Raw genomic sequence first — 20070 nt, 5'->3', positions numbered from 1 at the left:
GCTGTTTCCTTGTGTATCCCTATCAGAAGTCTTAATAACCCCGGAGGAATTCCCCATCTCTGTAGCTTACTCCACAAAAGGGCTTGGTCTACCGAATCAAAGGCCACAGCCAGATCTATTGAGGCCAGGTATGCCGGTCGCGCCCCCTGAGCCCATGCCAGTCCCTGTAAACATTTCACCAGCACGCCATTTAGGAGCATCCCCATTCCCTTCTTAAAGCCTGTCTGCCATTTTGGCAGTAGACTAATACTGTCGCCCCAACCCTCAAAGTGTTCGAGGAGTAGTATAGAATTTTTTTTTAGAATCCGCTGGAATATATTTATATATATTTAAACTTATAAGCAACACAACATTTTGCCCTATTTCCGTACTCTTCTAGCCCACTCTCTTAAGCCTAAAGTGGCCGTCTTCAGCCCTAGGATTATTCTTTCCATAAAACAGCACCCATAGTAAAACCCCCGAAACCAACCCTCATCCATCTTATTATATTTACAACAAAAGGCGCTATATAAACGACTACTACTAACGGGGAGCACAAACATGTCTTAGAAGGTTGTGCCAAACAGCATGCAATTGTCCCCTGCAACTTACTTCCTTTCAGAAACAGCCGGAGCTACCACCAAAATGCTACTCAGCGGTCTGTGTGAGGCAGGGGGCAGTGACACTCATACCTCCACACCTCGCACATGCGGTCAATTGTAGGGTGCAGGTCACAGGTAGGTACTCCCACAGCTGCTAGAATGAAAGGGTGGGTAGGGACGCCGTAATCTAAAGAAGATGGTTACAATCTTGAGGGCACTTTTCTCCTTAGGAAAAACAAATGGGGTTTGGTGTAGTTATCTGTAAGTAGACTTTCTGGAATTCGGTTAGGACTGACATAGCCTGCAAACTCTCCATGGAGATCAAATCTGCTTTTCAGTGAAAACAACGAAAATGCACATTAGGTTTATTCTTTGTGTGCTTTGCATTTGCTGCAATTTCTACGGGGGATAGGCCTGGAGCAGAGAGGCTTTAAACGAGCCTGCAGGGGACATGCCCCGATTGTTGCTGTGTGCCCAATGCATCTACTTAAGTTTGTCACTCACATATACACTCATCTATGGGAAAGGCTGCTGCTGGTGTTTTTACTTGTTCTTTCATTACTTTATGTCCCATACTTTCACAGTACTAACATTTCACATGCTTCTTTTTCAGTCACCTTTGCCCCCTCCCCCAAGCATTGCACCCACATTTCTCTAATGCACCCCTCATGCTCTGACAGCTTTAACTTCACATGGGACACATATGGCTTCACCCTATATTTAAGGGAAGACACTGCACCAAAGGTAATTTTTTAGCCACTCCATCTCCTTTCCAATGTTAATGAAGAGACTATGAGTAATTGAGGTTAGTGCCAAATGAGAAGATATACTTAGAATAAAAGCAATAATGTGGTGGTATTTGAAACAAAAGACATTTCAAATATCACTTATTTATACCATTACCATCAGTCGTACAGCCAAGTGGCGTACCTGCCATATTTACTACCTAAAAATAGAAACCCCCGCAAAAAATATTAAAATCACTCCTAACTAAAAAGGAGAATACAACACAAACCCATAGAAGCCTGTTCCCAGATACAGCTCCACAGATGTTAGGATTAGTGGTATCAGCAGAGCAGTGCCACGGCAAAGCGCGCTATTATTATGGTCCGATTTGAAAAGGAACTTTAAGGTCAGCATTAGGCTTTTAGATTGCAGGGTTATTCAGGTGCATAGAAGAACAAGTTACTTCTTACCTGGTAACGTTCTTTCGATGGGATGTTCCTCCGATGTATTCCTTATCTTAGATAATTCGTCTCCAGCTTGCTGGCTGGAGACGAATTATGTAAGATAAGGAATACGTCGGAGGACACAATGGATTACTAGAAGTTAAACGATTTAAATATACCCCCATTTGCAACAGCAAACTTTATTTTATTATTTCATTTTAACCCCAGCTTCAAAAAACAGGCAGTAAATTACTCGAATTTCTAAATCTTATCTGGAGCCTCTGGTACCACTATTATTACAATGAGGCCCTGAACCTCCAGAAAACTGGGAGATTTATTGACTGCCATTAAGTCTAAAACAAGAGGGGAACGCCCTACTGAACTTAAAACTAGAAAGACACCCGATTAAATGTTACAACATTCTAGTCATCCAGGCAGCCAACAGCTAGAATTGTTTGCCAGGAAAAGTGGCTGCCAGCTCATCAGAGGGACGCTTTGCGCAGGCTTTTGATGCGCTAACGAGGGCTTCATTATAGTGGTGGCTGCTGTTGCACAATAGGTAGACCCTCAGCAATGCCCTGCAGGTGAAGGTATTCAATGCGTGGGACTCCGGTTGCAATTTATTTACATTTAACTTCCCCTTAGCAATGGGAACTGAAGCTACAAGAGCGTAATGGGAAGCGATGTAATATCCCAAATTCTTATGCTACCAAGGGGTTGAGTTCAGGCCACATTGTGTGTGGCTAGAAATTGTTTTTCCTGGGCTGCATCTCTGAGAACTAATGTTCATGATTGGAATTCAAGTATTGGGATGAGCTTCTCTGGTTTGAGTCCATCGGCTGCCTTCCATTGCTTCATTTATCGAACCAGTTTCTTCCACCTGCCCTTCAGTATGAAAATCATAACACCAGATGCAGAAATTATAGAAGCTGCTCCCCTCATGGTATTTCTAGAGACACAGAGGTGGGCACCTTTACCTGGCTATGGAAATAGGCTCTTCTAGAGTTCAGATCTTCAAACGGTGAGGGCCTGATGGTCGAGCTTCTATAAGGATCATCGGTAACTACAGAGTTGTGTCGGAAAAAGTGTTCTCTTGTTAAAGAGTTGGAAGGATTGTCCATAGGTGCCTGAAACGGAAATACAAAGCCCATGTTAGTCATCATTCGAATCATACTTCCACATATTAACATTCTCAGAAAAGGTTCAACCACCCAGTAAACAGCAGCTAACCCATAGGGAAGATCTAGCATTTGTTAACTACCTTAATTTCCCATGGACGAGGAGGGGGGAAAACACTATATTTCCCATAGCAAACTGCATCAATGGGGGCGTAAATCATGTAAGAAAACAGTGTTTGGAAAACGACAGTCAAACTGGGATGTATAAACCACAGGAAACTGCCATATGTTGCAACAAACACCACAACAAGGACATGTATTTGATATATTTTCTTTGAAGTGTCAGGATAGTAGAGCACACTACATGAATTCTTTCTGGAATTCTTCCTTAGTTAGTCCCCAGGTGACCGTTCTCTATACACGTCTTCTCCATGGCTCAGTCCCCAGGTGACCTTGTTGTCTTACTCTCCCTTTCTTTGTTGCCAGGGCCTCTGCCCACTCTTCCTCTTACTTCTTTGAACCTTTCTTTCTTTCCTCGCTCAGTGTGTATGCCCTTCTCAGACATCCCCTTGGGCGAGTGCCATCAAACTTTCTTTTTCTGACCCTTATTGTGCATTCTCTCTTCTGGTTTAAAGGCTCTGTCCTCTTTTTGGCCATTCTTCCTTTCTCCTACGTTAGTGCCATCACACTTTCTTTCTCTGCCCCTTATTGGGAGTGCTCTCCTCTGGTTAAAGGACTTCAATCCGTTCTTTCTCAGTCCTCTCCATGGGCATTTTCTTTTTTCTGAATCATGGTCGCTGCCCTTTGTTTCTCTTGCATTGGCCTCTGCCCTCTCCTTTCTCAGAACCTTACTCGTCAATGTCTCTGTCATTTGTGGTGTTATGGTCTAGATCCCCGTTTTCTCTGCCCCATGGCCATGCCTCGCTTCACCTCCTTTTTGGCCAGGGCTTCTGTCTTCTACCCTCTCTTTGGCTGAGGATTCTGCCTCCTTTCCCTCAGTCCCCTCCTTGGCTCAGCCGTACTGGCTTTCCTTTACTCCTATGTCACTACTTTCTCTTCTCTGCTTCACCTGTGTCTGTCAGCTCTCCTTCACTCCTCCGAGCGTGTCCACTACTCAGTACTGGTCCCTCTCTCCAGACCTTCCATGATGCATCTCCTTCACTCCATCAAGGGCATTTAGCGGGTTCAGGCTCAATGGCGAGAGGATTGCGAAGATCATATTCAAGTGAGTGGAGGCCTTCTACTTTAGCCATATTACACAATTGTTTTTTCTATGTTATAAAGGATCTGCCTCACCCTTCAAGTCATTCACAACCAGTCCCGGTCCAGGGGAACCTTTGATGGTCCTATGGAGGATGGGGTGTCTTGGGGGAGGGAAAAAGGAGTGGACAGTAGACCATCTATGGTAATATCCCCTGTTGGCAGCTTTCTAGGCTAGGACTAGACCTACGAAAGCAATGCTTGAGGCCTCATTACCATGCTTCTTACCCAAGGTTCTCCTCAGGAATGGGCAGTCACCACTGGGCCCCCACCCTAGAGCCTGCTCTCTTGGTGGATGTTCTGGTGGCTAGTGCAATAAAGAGCTTCCTCTTGGTGTGAAGCTATCATGACCCTACAGATTACAGACTGGAAAAGTTGTGTTGGACGATGCAAGAAAACCTACACCTGTGACCTATGCTGTGCTGCCTGAAGACTTTTCAAGAACTTTCTTGGGCATTTCTCGCCAAATCCCTTATTTCACAAAGTCTCTCCAGGTGGTGCATTGGAGGTTCATATGCATCCCACTGAACAGCAGGCCCTCTAATGCCCCTACAGTGGAGTCTGGGCTCAGACCGCCAGCCATCTTTTCCACAAAGTCAAGAGTCTAGAATCCTCAGGTTCAGTGTATGAAGGGACAACACACCTCTTACTGTTGTCTTGTCTCATAAGGTTAACATTGCCGACCTAAATGTCTACCTGAATCCTAGAATGAGTGCCCAGCCCTCTCTCGTGTGTTCGTGCTCAGTTAGGAGCAAGTTACTTACCTGTAACTGTTGTTCTCCAGCATGGGTCTGGCATGGATTCACATGCTCATGAATATTCCCCGTCGTCAGGCTGGGGATCCTCAGTAAAGATAAAATCAGTTTTGTTTCTGAACTGTCTTTCTACTAGTAACCAATCACTGGTCTCTGCATCATACTGCCCCCAGCCAATGACTGCCCTCTACCTAAGCCCCTCCTCTGGCAGCCATCTTCAGATTTGGTAGCACGTAAAGTGGCAGTAGGACCAAGTGAAGAGCCGCAGAGGGGTAGGAGGGTGGGTTTGCATGTGAATCCATGCCAGACCCATGCTGGAGAACAAGAGTTACAGATAAGTAACTTGTTCCTTCTCCAGCATGGGGTCTGGCATGGATTCACATGCTCATGAATATAAGAATACATAGCAGTACACACATGCACAACCAGGGGAGGTGGCAAGGGTCAACATTAAGCATTTCATTAAGCAACTCTTACCTCCTCACCAGGCCCACCTTCAGGCGAACAGGTTGCGCAGCACTGCCTGGCCGACCCTGGACGCCTCCCTGGAATCCCAGTCAACGCAGTAGAATCTCGTGAAGGTGTGCGTCGACCTCCACGTAGCAGCCCTGCAGATGTCCAGCAGGGGCACACCAGACAAGAACGCCGTGGTAGCAGCGATCGCTCTGGTCGAGTGGGCTCTCGAACGGCCGGGCAACGGTCGGTTAGCCAACCGGTGACAGTGCACGATTCAGCCGGAGAGCCATCTGGAAATGGAAGCCTTCGAGAGGGCCTTCCCTTGGTTCACAGTGCCAAAGTTCACAAACAATTGTGATGTCTTCCAAAAGCTCTTCGTGCGGTCCACGTAGAACTTCAGCGCTCTAGCTACCTCCAGCGAGTGCAAAGTCCTCGCAGCCGGCGACGAAGGCGATGGGAAGAACACAGTTAACACCAAGGGCTCGTTGAGATGGGAGTCCGATGGCACCTTGGGCATGAAGGAGGGGTGCGTCCTCAGCACCACCCTCGTCTCGTGTAAAGTCAGGTATGGAGGTTTACAGGAGAGGGCCTGGATCTCTCCCACTCGTCGTGCGGAGGTGATGGCCACAAGAAACGCAGTCTTCCACAAGAGGAACTTCAACGGTGCCGAATGCAGAGGCTCGAATGGCGGCCCCATGAGCCTGCTCAGCACCACATTGAGCTCCCACGCCGGGGCTGGAGCCTTCACCAGCGGGAATGATCGGAACAATCCTTTCATTAACTCTTTCACCAGACGATGGGACCACAAAGATGATCGTCCTGGAGTTCTGGTGTAGCGGGAGATTGCCGCTAGATGTATCTTGATGGAGGCGTGCGCTAGCCCCACTTTGGCCAGCGACAGTATGTACGGCAGCACCTGGGGGGCCGTAATCCGCAGAAGGTTAATCTTCTGTGCACGGCACCAGACAGAGAACCTCTTCCACTTATGTCCATAGCACTTGAGAATCGAGGACGCCCTGGAGTTTGCAAGCACCTCCTTGCAGTCCGCCGGGATATCGTACCCTCCAAACTATAGAGCTGCAGGAGCCAGGCCTGCAAGTTCAGCAACTCCAGGTCATGGTGGAGGATGGCGCCTCCTTCTCTGGTGAGGAGATCCGCGTGCGTCGGCAGTTTGACTTGGGGGGCGGGGGCGCTGACATGTCCAGAAGGTCCGGGAACCAGATCTGTCTTGGCCACGCCGGTGCAACGAGGATCATCCTGCACCGGGACCGTCTGAGTTGGTTGATGAGTCGCCCATGCTCTCCGGCTGGCGAAACCTGCTGGCGAACCTCCGACACTTAGTGATCGTTGCCGTCGCGAATAGATCGATCTGGGGATGACCCCATCATTGGAATAGCAGATCCACTTGATCCCGTCGTAGTTCCCACTCGTGGCACGAGCGCAGCTCGCTGCTGAGTGAGTCGCCGATGGTGTTCTTTATTCCTGCCAGGTGGAAGGGTACAAGAAACATCCCTTGGGCGACGGCCCAGTGCCACAGATCCTGTACCTCCTTGGATAGGGCTGGGGATCTGGTACCTCCCTGCTTCCGGATGTAGAACATTGTGGTGGTGTTGTCGGAGAAGATCCTCACCACCTTGCCCTTGAGGGACGGAAGGAACGACCTGAGGGCCTAGGACACGGCCCGGAGCTCCAGTACGTTGATGTGGAGTGACCTCTCCTCCGGGAGCCAAAGGCCTCTTGAGTGGAGATCTCCGGTGTGCTCACCCCATCCCTTCAGGGAGGCGTCCGTCGTCACCGTCTCCTGATGTGCCGGGGTCTGGAAGTCCATAACCGCCGACAGATCCGGTGGTGGGGCACCCACGCGCATTGCTTGGCGGAAGGTCTCGTTGAGCGAGATCCTGTCTTCGAAGCTGCCCGCCGCTTGCATCCAGCAGGCGTCGAGGAACTCTTGTAGTGGCCGCATCCGCAATCTGCGCAGGTGCACTAGGAAGATGCACAAGGACATCATGCTGAGAAGGGACTTGATGGACTTCACCCTGGCCACGTCCGTGGTCACAGCAGCTGCACCTTTCCCATGATGGCTTTCGTCCTTTCCTCCGACGGCGAGGCCAGTAGCGCTACTGTGTCGAGCTTGGCTCCCAGAAACAGTGCGACCTGCGACGGAACCAGGTGGGATTTGGCAAAGCTGATGGAGAATCCCAGATCCGTGAGCAGTTGGACGGTGTTTGCTGTGTGCTCGATGGGGAGATCTCTTGTCTTTGCTCGGATGAGCCAATCGTCCAGGTAGGGGTAGACGTGGATCCCCTGCAGGCGCAGCCGCACCGCCACTGGTGCTAGGCACTTGGTGAATACCCTGGGCGCCGACTTCAATCCGAAAGGAAGGGCCTTGAATTGGTAGTGCCGTCCTTGGACTACGAATCTGGGAAACTTTCAATGTCCTTTTAGAATGGGGATGTGAAAGTAGGCATCCTCCAAGTCCAGCGACGATAGAAAGTCACCTTCCTCCAGCTTCCCCAGCACTTGCTGGAGGTTGACCATCCGGAACTTCTGGGCCTTGAAGTACTTGTTTAAACGACAAAGGTCCAGGATGGGTCGCCAACCGTCGGTCTTCTTTCTTACAAAGAAGTATCGAGAGTATACTCTGGAGCCTCTTTGGGACGAGCTTGATGGCTCCTTTCTTCAGCATCGCCCTTACTTCCAGCAGCAGTTGTGGGACGTTGTTTTCCTTCCTGGCCACGGCTGGAATGCGGGGGCACTTCTTTAAAAACTCGAGAGTGTGCCCGTGGGCCATGGCATCCAGCACCCATCGGTCTGTGGAGATGGACTCCCACAAGCTGACAAACTTCACCAGCCGGCCTCCCACCGGGGTGCTCAGGTAGGGGCCCGACGCTATGGCCGGTTCAGTCCTGCTTGGCAGCGGCCTGGCCTCCTTGGCAGCGGCCTGGCCTCCTTGGCGACGACGACAACGAGCTCCTCCTGACTTGCCGCGTCCTCTGTAGGCCTCCTGCGACGAGGAGCGGGCCGCCTGGCGGTACGTCAAGGAGCTACCGCTGAATCCTTTGGAGGCACCTTGCTTGCCTCTGGAGTTCCGAAAGGGTGGCCGTCGTTGCTGCAAAACCCCCAAGGCCCGGGCCGTCTCCGTGTCGGCCTTGATGGCCTGCAGTGATTCGTCCGTTGTCTTGCCAAACAGGTTATTCCCGTCGAAGGGCATGTCCAAAACTCTGGTTTGCACGTCCTGGTGGAAATCGGTTGCCTTGAGCCAACCACGCCGTCGAAGACAAACACTGTTGCCCAACTGACAGAAACCAGTGTCAGCAATGGCCACCGTTATGGTGTGGTCCGACGCCACCTCTCCTTCCTGCAGGATCTCCAGGGCTTCTGCCCTCTTGTCGTCCAGGAGGAAGTCCAGCAGAGGAGCTATCTTAAACCAAACTTCCCTGTCGTAGCGGGCCACAATCGCTAGGGCGTTGGCCGCTTTAATCGTCGTCGCCGCCGACGAGATGACCCATCGACCCATGGCATCCAGTTTCTTCCCCTCGCCGTCCGGGGTGGGGGTAGGTTGAAGTCAAAGCCGCAGCCCCCACTACCTTCTTCTTGGCCGCCGCCGAGACGACCAAATCCAGGGTGGGCTGCGCCCTAAGGCACAAAGGGGCGGAATCCGGGACCCGGTACTTCTTCTCATACCGGTCTCTCTTGGCAGGGGTCGTGGACGGATTCTTAAGGAGCAACAGCCCCTCGTCCCAGATGTCGTCAAGTAACAGGACCGAGAGAACCGTCTTCCATTTGGCCTCACACCGTAGATGGAGGAAACCTTCCTTCTTCTGTTCTTCAGGGCAGAGCTCGAAGAGCTCGGATGCCCTGGCAATCATGGCGTGAAAGGAGCCAATTTCATGGGGCGGGGAGGCCCGAGGGGGTGGTGATGAAAGGCCAATCCCGTCGTCACCACCGTCGTCATCCGTCCCCGTCGTGGCCGTCTTTGTACCCGTGTCCTCCCTAGGATCAGGGGAAGGAGATTAAGGCTGTGAGGGCCGCGAAGGCTGAAAGGGCGGGGCTGGGGGGGTGAACTCTCCTCCGCTTGCTTGGAGGGCTCCCCGATGGGCCACGCTCCGCTGGATCATCCGTTGGGGGTAAGGGCAACCTCGTCCTTCTCTCCATACATAAGGCCTGGATCGCCATTAAGATGGCTCCCGAGTTGTCCTGTGGCTCGGGTACCGGCTGCGACGGGCGCGACGTTTGGGGAGTGGAATCCCCCGCCCCCACGGGAACCCCGTCGGCACCACCATCGCTCTCTTCGTCCGCCTCGTCGGGATCCCTCCCGTGGGACCGGACCACCTCGAACTTCTTGAGGATCTTCACGACTCCAGCCAGCTCCTCTTCAGAGGCTGTATCAGGGTCCGTGATGGCCACCAGCCCCCCCCCCCTTCTTTTTCCACCGGGGCTCTCACGGGGGTCTTATTGATGGGCTGAAAAGAGTATTCCCTCCGCAGTGGCAGGGAAACTCTGGGCCCCGAGGTCGCCTCCACTGGGGGAGCCTCCACAGGCTTCGCCAGGGCCGCCACGACTCCCTCGATAGAGGCCTTAGTCAGGTGAATCAAGGCCTTCCCGACTTTGGGTGCGCTTGAGGCCTTCACCTTGGGGGGAGGGTCACCGCCTCGCTCCCACTCGGCTGTTTCCGTCGGGATCGACCGGGGCTTCTCCAGAAGCATACCCGGGTTCTCTGATTTTCTCTTCCCGGAGCCAGAGTGTTGGCTCGTGGTTGATGGTGTCGGTGAAAGCGCGCCCTGCCTGGCAGACGATGGGCCCGACCGTTCGGCGCTCCCGGTGCCCGCGGACTCGCTGTGCTTAGCCTTCTGTTGGGCTCCCATCGCCAAACGCCCTCAAAAGACTTAGAAGACCACTCGGACCTCTTCTTCTCACCTATCGCTGGGCTCTTCCCTTCCAGCCAGTTGGTGAGGCGGATCCGCCTATCCCTCATGGTCCGCTCCGACATGTTCTTGCAAATGCACAGTCCTTCTCCATGTGCGTTTTGTCTTCGTGAAGGCAGTAGAGGCATCTAGAATGCTCGTCCTCCTTGAACACATTCTGCAACCCGCATCCAGGGCAGTTCCTAAACAGCTTGGATCCGGGTGTCGAGCTTCCTTTGTCTTGGGCCATGTCCACGGGGTAGGCCTCAAGGTCTTCTGGAAGCCTCCAAGAAGCGTAACTCGATGAAAACTTCGCCCTTGAGGGGCGTAGAAAATTCCGAAACGGATCCCCGTTGATCGGAAGCAGAAACGGTGGAGCTTGAGGCTCGATTGACCGAAAAAAATGAGATTAAACTCTTTGAAAAATCGCAAAACGCAGTAAAAGCTCGAGAGCTATAGCACGAGGACTCCCAACACTTGAATGTGCGGTAAAAATCAGAAGATGGCTGCCAGAGGTGGGGCTTAGGTAGAAGGCAGTCATTGGCTGGGGGCAGTATGACCCAGAGACCAGTGATTGGTTACTAGTATAAAGACAGTTCAGAAACGAAACTGAAACTGATTTTTTCTTTACCGAGGATTCCAAGCATGACGACGGGGAATATTCATGAGTACGTGAATCCATGCCAGACCCCATGCTGGAGAACTTATAATATTTAGTGTGCACACAGAGTTGTGTCCTATAAGTCAGATTCCTCTACCCTACCATTCCCTATAAGGCTTGTCTATGCTAGATGTCAATCAACTGATTTGCTCAAGTCAACTATTATCCTAGGCATCCTTTATATTTTAATTTGATATTTTGTATTTGTATATTGTAAACCTTGCATTGCAGGGGAGTGGTCTCTACATTGAACAGGCATACACTGGATGGCTCGTATTAGGCAGGTACTTCACATTGGTGAGACCAGTTGTAAAGAGAATGTCCACACAACATATTAGTTGAACATGTATGCATCTTTGCTGTGCAGGAAAAAGGCAATGCATAATTACAGGATATTGGCTATCTTAAAAGGGTAAAGTTCAATATCTGAAGATGTGGCCCTGCCAAGACAAGTTCACCAGGAGACTTCAGAGTTAACCGGGCCTCTGACACAACGTTAACCAAATGCAGCTAGTGTGTTCCAAAGTTAATGTTTATTCTAAAGGGAATCAAGGCCTCCCACAGAAATCAATGTGTGCAGTGTTAGGACAATATGCACACGATTTAAATTATTGTAACTCAAACAAGGTGTCAGAAAATTTGGAAAACTGTTTGTAAATCAAAGTTCACCAGCTGTATAATTCTGATGGTAAAAGAAGAAGACCCCTACACAGGAAGGACTGTTTTAAAGTTACCAGATGTGGTGACTAGCCATAGACAAAGAATGTGATGCAAGGGTACCATGCAGCGGTCCAGTAGCCAATAATAACCAGGTTACTCACCGTAGTGACCACCTTACTCCTAGTCCATAGTCCCCTTTCCTCCATACTTATAGACATCTCTCCGTCCTGTGGGACGAGACCGGAGCACTTTGTAAAAAGCATGCAAAAAATGTTCTAAAAATGTGTCCTTCCTCTCTTTCTTGCGCGAGGCCCGGCACGCGGCAGTAACCCCGCCCACCTTGGCTCTGCCCCACGCATCGCGCATCAGTCTTTTTCTATCGCCAGGTCAGAGACCTATTAGCAATAACAGAGGAACCTTATTAGAGGGGACGGCGGGCGGGAGTATGCAGGAAAGGGGACTATGGACTAGGAGTAAGGTGGTCACTACGGTGAGTAACCTGGGTATACTCCTACATCCCGTCCCCTTTCTTCCATACTTATGGGAGATTCCCAAGCACTCCTAACAGGAACTACGGGTGGATGGAAATACCCCTTAGTGAAAAAGGTTCTTCAGCACAGCCTGACCAAACTGAGCATCAGCTCTTGAGCTCATGTCAAGACAATAATGCTTACAAAAAGCAGATGGGGAGGCACAGGTAGCTGCCCTAGTGATGGACTCCCAGGAAACATATTTCTGAAAAGCAATCGCGGCTGCCTTGCCCCGCACCAGGTGTGCATGAATACCCTTAGGAGGTTTCAGCCCTTGGACGGTGAAAGACTCCGTGATGCAGGTGGCGATCCACCGAGAAATAGTCGCCTTAGATGCCTGCTTACCCTGAGGGTTACCGAAGGTCCCAAAAAGTTGAGAAGAACTAAGCTCGGAAGTCCTGTCCAGGTAGAATTTAAGAGCTCTTCTGACGTCAAGACAGTGCAGAACCCTTTCAGCCTCCGAGGCAGGGTTCGGAAAAAAGACTGGTAGGGAGATCGACTGATTCAGAAGGAATTCAGTTACCACCTTCGGTAGAAAGGCTGGGTTTGTCCGCAGGACTACCTTGTCCTTGTGAAAGACCAAGAAAGGATGCTCCACTGACAAGGCCTGGAGCTCACTCACTCTCCTCGCTGACGTAACGGCGACCAGAAAGGACACTTTCCGGGATAAGTACTGAGGTCCACCGTGGCCATTGGTTCAAAAGGTTTATGGCACAGCGCCGTCAGGACTACATTTAGGTCCCACGGCGGATGCGGACTACGAACCGGAGGGTAGAGGCGTGTCGAGCCTGCAAAATGTCTCTTAACCACTGGGTTACTCAGAGAATAAGAACATTGGTCTGTAGAAAGATAAGCGGAAACCGCTCAAAGGTAAGTTCTGCATGACAGAACGTGAACACCCGACTCTGCTAGGGTGGACACGAAGGACAGTACCGTGTCAATCATAGCCACCCTTGGATCCAATTGCTTCTCCAAACACCAATGACAGAACCTGAGCCATTTACTCCTGTATTGGGATCTGGTTGAGGGTTTCCTGGCTGCCTGGATAATACGCATGTTATCCGTAGACAAGTTAAGATGCTCTAAAGACTTGAACTCAGGCACCATGCCGCCAAGCTGAGCGATTGTGGGGAGGGGTGCCACATCTGCTGTTCCCCTTGATGAAAAAGATCGGGAGTTACTGGTAACTTGATCGGCGGATACACTGACAGGTGTACCAAAACCTGGCCGGTCACCACAGGGCTATGAGTAGAAGCGAACAGTTCACAGAGTTCTTCAGCTTCCAAATTGCCCGATGGACTAGAGGCAGAGGCGGGAAGGCGTAAGCTCTTATGTTGTGCCATGGAATCTCGAGACCATCCCCCAGAGAGGAGGCTCCCAGCCCCCCTCTGGAGGCATACTGAGGAAGCTTCTTGTTTACCGCCGTAGCGAAGAGGTCCACCTCCGGTGTGCCCCAACGCGAGAAAATCCATTAGAGGCCCTCCGCCTTCAACTCCCACTCGTAGTTGAGCACTGTCCGCCGGCTGAGGGCATCCGCTGTGACATTCAGCTGGCCCGGGATGTGTACTGCAAGCAGCCAGACACCATGAAGCACGGCCCACTCCCATATCTGGATAGACAGGTTCACGAGAGGGGGAGACTTTGTTCCCCCCTTGCTTGTTGATGTAATACATTGACACCACATTGTGCATATGCGGACCACCTTGTTGGCAATGAGCGGTCTGAACGCCTTGAGCGCCAGAAAGATCGCCAGAAGCTCCAAATGATTTATGTGCAGGAGCTTGTCCTGAGGCGACCAGAGGTCCGAGACCTGAAGAAGATCTAACATCGCACCCCACCCCAGAAGGGAGGAGTCTGTCGTGATCATCACCATGGGGGCTGGGTCCCGAAACCCCGCACCCCCTGACAGGTTGTTGAGAGATGACCACCAATCCAGGTCCACTCTCATGGAATCCGGAATCATTATCCGCTTGGAATCCGGTTCCACAGCCTCACGCCAGGAACTCCGAAGAGCCATCTGGGTCCATCTCATCTTGAGACGAGCAAGAGGAAGAGCCAGCACACACGAGGCCATGAGGCCCAGAAGCCTCTGGAACCACCAGGCCGACATGCTCTCCGACTGCGCAAACATCTGACATGTGGCTAACAGATCCGCCATTCTGTCCCCGGTCAGGTACACTCTGCAGTCGATCGTGTTCCAGCGAAAACCCAGGAAAATCAGGTCCTGCGAGACCGTCATGGAAGATTTCCACCAGTTCACCGACAGCCCAAGATGGAACAGGAGCTGAAAGAGAGACTGAAGATTGCCCGCTGCTGCCAGCGGACAAGGGCTGCGTAAGAGCCAGTCGTTCAAATATGGATACACATGGATACCCTGGAGACGAAGATAGGCCGCAATCACTGACATCTTCGTAAAGACACGCAGCGGCGAGCTAAGGCCAAAAGGAAGCACTCGAAACTGGAAGTGCTCCTCTCCCAAAGACAAGCGGAGATATCTCCTGTGTGGGTTCCAAATCAGGAAATGCATGTACGCGTCCTGAAGATCCACAACGCTGAGCCAGTCGCCCATCTGCAAGGAGGAGCGTATCTGGCTGGGCGTGATCATCTTGAATTTCTCTTGGGGTAGGAAAAGATTGAACTGGGAAAGGTCTAGGATGGTGCGCAGGCCAGCCTGGTTGGGTTTGGGCACCGTAAACAGCCGGGAGTAGAAGCCCTCCCCTCGCTCCCCAAGGGGAACTGGTTCCACAGCTCTGAGGTTCAGAGGTTTCTGAACTTCGGCTTTGAGGGAGGGTGAGCCCGACAGCTGAAAAGGAGGGTTGATGGGTGGGGTAGGGGTAGAGGTAAGCGGAAGCCCGCCCGAGCGACTGACAAGACCCATCTGTCTTCTGTGATGGTCTGCCTCGCCTCCCAATGAGACACAATGCGTCCTCCCACCTGGGTCTCGTGCGAGCGTGGAAAACCCTCATTTAATAGGTTTATCGGTGGCGTTGCCACCTGAACCAGAGGAGGAGGCTGAAGAGCGGGAGAAAAACTGCGTCCGTTGTTGCCTACGACTGTTATTCCCCGCAGGGGTATCCACTCTGAGATTTGCGGTCGAGGAAGCCCCTAAAGCCAGAGGAAGGTCGACTTTGTGACAACAGTCTCTGGGTTTTGAAAGGAGCCTTAACCAGGACAGACAATGACTTAGCTGTCTGTGTGCTATCCTTCGTGGTGAGCTCGACATCTGTTGTAGAATGAAAGAGCTCCTTACCATCGAACGGAAGGTCCAACACCTTGTCCTGCACTTCTTTTGAAAATGTAGTGGCATGCAGCCACGCCTGCCGTGAGGAATCAACCACCAGCATAAGGCCCCGAGCCGAGGTGTCTACGTGATGAGCCGCAGCCTCCAGGAGATCCTGGGCCAAGACCCTGGCGTCGGATAGGCCACCTTTGAAGAACCTGAGTAGCCGTCGTGGACGAGGATGCTGCAGGCCTGGACTGCAAAGTCCACACAGTGGACAGCCACCACTGTGGAGGAGGGAGGCGGACAAGACGACAGGGCCACCTCTTCTGAAGAATGCAGCCTGTATCTTGCGTCAATTTTCTTATTGACAAAAAGTCCAGAGTGTGGCTTTTCCCAGACTCTGCGGACCTCGGCCAGAACATCCTTCTGCAAGAACAGGCCGGTACGCTCCAAGGGAGACAGGGTGAACGCCCCAGAAAGCACGCCCTCCTGCGGAGAGGGTGCCTCGGGCACCGGAACATCTAAGAAACTCATCATGTCCAGTACCTGGTCATGAAAAGCTCTAATAGAGCGGGGAAGGTCCTTGTTGTCCTGATCGCCTTGGGCGTCATCGGACAAGTCAGGATCCTGCTGAGCCGTGTCAGGCGCTGCCTTGTCCACCGGGGACAATGGAGGCAAAGGCGGAAGAGTCGGGGAAGGCACCGTAGGCAAGGGAGGCGCCGGCGGAACCACCGGAGGAACGGGTGGAGCCGGAGGTGCAGGTGGACATATCTCCCTGAAAAGCCCTTTGAAATATTCCCTCATGGGGTCGGTACGCATAAGCGTTTGAAATTTACAGAAAAAGACATCCTCCGGGGACTGTTTCGGAACCTGAGGAGGCCTCCCATGAGGTGGACAAATCCAGGGACGTAACAGGGAAGGGTGCCACATAGGCCCCTCCGCCGACGTATCCACATAAATCAAAGGTGCCGACCCCGCAGGCAACGAAACATTGTGCGGAAGAGGCATCCGGGCGTTCCAATCGTAAACTGGCCGATAAGGATGCGCACAAGGGACTCTATGTTCACCCAAGGGACCAAGCCCTACACCTGAGGCCGATGGCGTAGTTGTAGGGTTAGCACCTAAAATGGCTGCTGCGGTCGTGGCGGGAACGGGCGCCATTTTGTCCTCATCTGAGGGGAACTGCGGCACGTGAGGAAGTGAGGCAGGGGTCCCCGTCGATGGATCAGGGGTCTTAACTTTAGCCTTAACATAAGGAACCTCGGCAGAGGCCTGGAATGTTTTTGTGACATACCAACCGCCAACTCAGCCTTCGAAGGAAGGACCTCGGCACTGCCGGTAAAAGAAGAACTTTGCTTCTTTGCCCCCTCAACAGGTCTGGTATCACCGCAGGAGCGGGAACGGTGAAACAGCTTTCACCGACAAGGCCTTGTCAGGCCTCTCAGAACTGTTGGTAGCTTTAGCCTCTGAACGAGGGACCTCGGACCCAGGTCCGGTAACAGCCTTATCTACTCGGGCCTCGAACATCCGTTCGGTAACGACGAGCCCACCCAAGGCCTCGGGGCGCACCCCGGTCTTATTTTTGAGGGAAGCCGACAGAGAGGCCTCAGAGCGAGCGCCGGTACCCCACAACTCAGTAGAACTTGGTCTACAAACAGCTCCCACAGGAGGGGCCTCGGAGCGTACTCCGGTATCCACAGGCCCCTTACGGAGACCCTCGGAGAAAACTCTGGTAGAATTATTAGGCCCAATGGGCACCTCAGGGCGAACCCCAGTGACAGAGCGATCAACGCCCCTCCCGGCCCGAGAGGAACCCGGAAAAGTATCCCCCGGCCGGGGTGCTCTGAAAAGTAAAGAATTTACCGGGCGTTTTTTCTTCTCATCGATGAACGCCTGAAAATGTGAAGGAGGAGTTCCCCGGAACACCTCCTCCCACCGCTCCAACCGACATTGAAGTGCCCGGACCGAAAGGGAGTCACAGTAAAAACAGGAGTCCCAACGGTGATCCGGAGCCAAACACTCTAAGCAAAGAGGATGGGGATCCGCCCTCGCGAAACGACAGTGACACGATTAACAATCTGGAAAGTCTAGTTTGAACGACAGTGTCAGGTTTCATGGGGTTTGGTTGAATGTGGTGGAATGAGTGATTGATTAACATAAATTATGGTTTGAGCCTTAACTTTTAGTGCAGAGTGTGGAGAGCTTCTCAAGCCAATAGGGAGACTTCAAAAAGGATCATTGCTTGGTCAGAAGTAAAAGAAAGGCATTGTTAGAACATTCTAAACTGCCTTTCATTGTCAGCAGCCCAGCAGGAAGGTCTTATGTTTGAAGCTCTGAAGATTTAGAAACTTTAGCTAGGCCCTTGTGCCTAGGATTTGTTATTTGGATCAGGAAAGTGTTGGAGAATTCAAGAATAAAGTCAGAAACGTTCCGGTAAAAGAAAGAAGCAAGTTAAGTGACTTTATAATTTTTAACTGAACTTTGTAAAATTCAAGAAGGAGTTATATTTCTATACAATGTATTAACCAGTTCCTGTTTTCTTATTCTTTGTTTAAAGAATAGTTAGTTTTGTTCTTAAAAGACATTATTTTTGGATTTCTTGAACAGTACTCTTATTTAATGAACTGCGCAACATATTTAGCGCGTGGCAAGTTGGTGTGTGGAAGCCTGTTCATTTTTTCAGCGTCATGTGTTTTTTCGGCCATATAGAAATTATTGAGCACTGTTCCTTCTTACGGTAACAGTGTTTTCTTTTAACGTCGGGTTAGCGCTAGAAATCTTACACTGTCTGCGCAAGTGACAGTGTTATAGATACGCGATCCTGAAACGTTATGTTTTATTTACTAACATTCTAACCTGGCGCGCGTACCTCATTAAGCTGCCTTTTCAAGGATCAGTGTCCGGAGCTCAGTAATTTCCTCTTTCCTACTTTAACAAATAAAATGAAGGAGGGAGAAATACTGATCTACTACGCATGCGCATATGCTATTTTCTAACTCTATTTTCTGTTCCTATGCGCACACCATTTTAGAAGGAAAAGAAATATCTTCAAGCATGCGCATAACTCTAGTCAAGTGAACGCTTCCTTGAAGAGCAATATTTTTACGCAAGCAAAAGATCCAATTAGTGAACACTACTTTCTTTCCACATGCACAAACAATTCTAAAAGGAAGAAGCAAGTGTGTCATATTTGGAATTTGTGTTAAAGCTAGAGATTCACACAAAAGACGGACCTAGCATTTCCAGATGGGCGTGTGTGTGTTTTGGAATTTGAACTGCTAGAAGATTAATTCATGGAACTGAGAGAGTGAGCTAAAGATAGCAGTTTTCCAATTCTGAATTGAAGAAGTTAGTAATAGCCTCAGAGACTATTTTTTCTTCAGTAAGAAAACAAACACTTCCTCTAAGTTATCAATAGAGGATATTCAGGTATGGTGGCATGTTTATTTACTAAATTCGATAAAGAGAAGTCAGAGCCTAGGAAAAGAAAGGTTAGTGACAAGTGTATTTGTTGTTATTTTATCTACAGTTTAAGAGATATAAAGAAGCGGAGCAAAACCTGAAGTTTATTATTTTGTCCCATTGTCCCCCTTTCCCTTGGGGAAGCTCTCAACTGAACTGTTTGTTACCAGTTAAGAGGTTAGCATCCAAAGGGGACTGTGGGGGTTCAGCAGCTTCCGCAGACAACATCCTGATTGAAGATAAAGCCTGACAGTATGAAAGGCCAGAAAAAATAGTCTGCCCAAGCTGTCATGAACCCCGAGTCCTCAATGGAGGCGTTAAGTGTTTTAGTCAGGGAATTACAGGAGGAATTAAAGGTGGCTTATCAAGAGAACAAGAATTGAGGAAAACGGGTAGATGAGTTATGTGAAAAGATGGCACAGACTCAGGGAATTGGGAGAGAAGTTTCAGAAGAATTCCCCCTGGAATTGGTAAGGGCTGGTGAGGAGAGAAGTGTAGGTAGAGGTGACGGGGCAGAAGGAGGTTTTAGGGCATTAGTTATGCCAGTACCTTTGGCAGCTCCAGAGCGTTACTATGGTGATTCCAGTAAATTTCAGACATTTTCAACTCAATGTGAGTTGCACTTTCTTAGTCGGCCAGAATTATTTCCTTCTGATGCTTCCGGGGTTACTTTTATTATGTCTTATTTATCTGGAGAGGCTTCTACTTGGGCAGGGTTACTGGTCAGACAGTATAGTTTGTCTTTAAAACATTTTTCTCTTTTTATGGAAGAATTTAAGAAAATGTTTGATAAAAGACGAATCTCCTAAGAAGTAGATGGAGAATTGTTAGATTTGCGTCAAGGAAACAGAGACTTGGTCACGTATATCACACAGTTCAGGTCTTTGGTTTTAGAATCTAAGTGGCCAGAAGGTAAGAGGTCTTCTCTTTTTTATCGAGGTCTCAAGGAGGAGTTGAAGGATGCCTTGTCCAGTGTAGTTCAGCGCCCTTCCTCTTGTGATGAATTGATTGATTTGGTGGTTCAGTTGGATTATCGCATAAGTGAAAGGAGAGCAGAAAGGCGTCGCTGTACTCAGGGGGAGGTAAGGTCAGTCCTTAGAGGAGATTGTTCAAAGTTTGAGGTGGGTAGTAAAGAAGTGAAACCAAGGGTAAATGATCAACAGATTAGAATAAAAGGTCCTTTATCTAAAGAGGAAAAGGCTAGGAGGTGTGAAAATAATGTGTGTTTATATTGTGGTAGGGGGGGGGTCACTTTTTAGGAAATTGTCCCTTTACACCCAAAAGATTTTAA

General features: G+C 50.4%; 1 protein-coding gene across 2 annotated transcripts in view; it reads right to left on the bottom strand.

Moving 5' to 3' along the window:
* Positions 1–20070, bottom strand: part of SPRED1 (sprouty related EVH1 domain containing 1) — a 522489-nt gene that overhangs the window by 16620 nt on the left and 485799 nt on the right. For both annotated transcript variants that reach the window (XM_069638551.1, XM_069638550.1), the window contains one exon: positions 2728–2877. In XM_069638551.1, the coding sequence (XP_069494652.1) occupies positions 2728–2877 (150 nt within the window). The remainder of the gene's footprint in view (positions 1–2727; positions 2878–20070) is intronic.

The sequence above is a fragment of the Ambystoma mexicanum genome, chromosome 14 (assembly GCF_040938575.1).
Source record: "Ambystoma mexicanum isolate Mex_15411 chromosome 14, UKY_AmexF1_1, whole genome shotgun sequence".
In the NCBI taxonomy this organism is placed as follows: domain Eukaryota; kingdom Metazoa; phylum Chordata; class Amphibia; order Caudata; family Ambystomatidae; genus Ambystoma; species Ambystoma mexicanum.
Note: the sequence above shows the minus strand (reverse complement) of the source record. Positions and strands in the feature narration are given on the sequence as shown.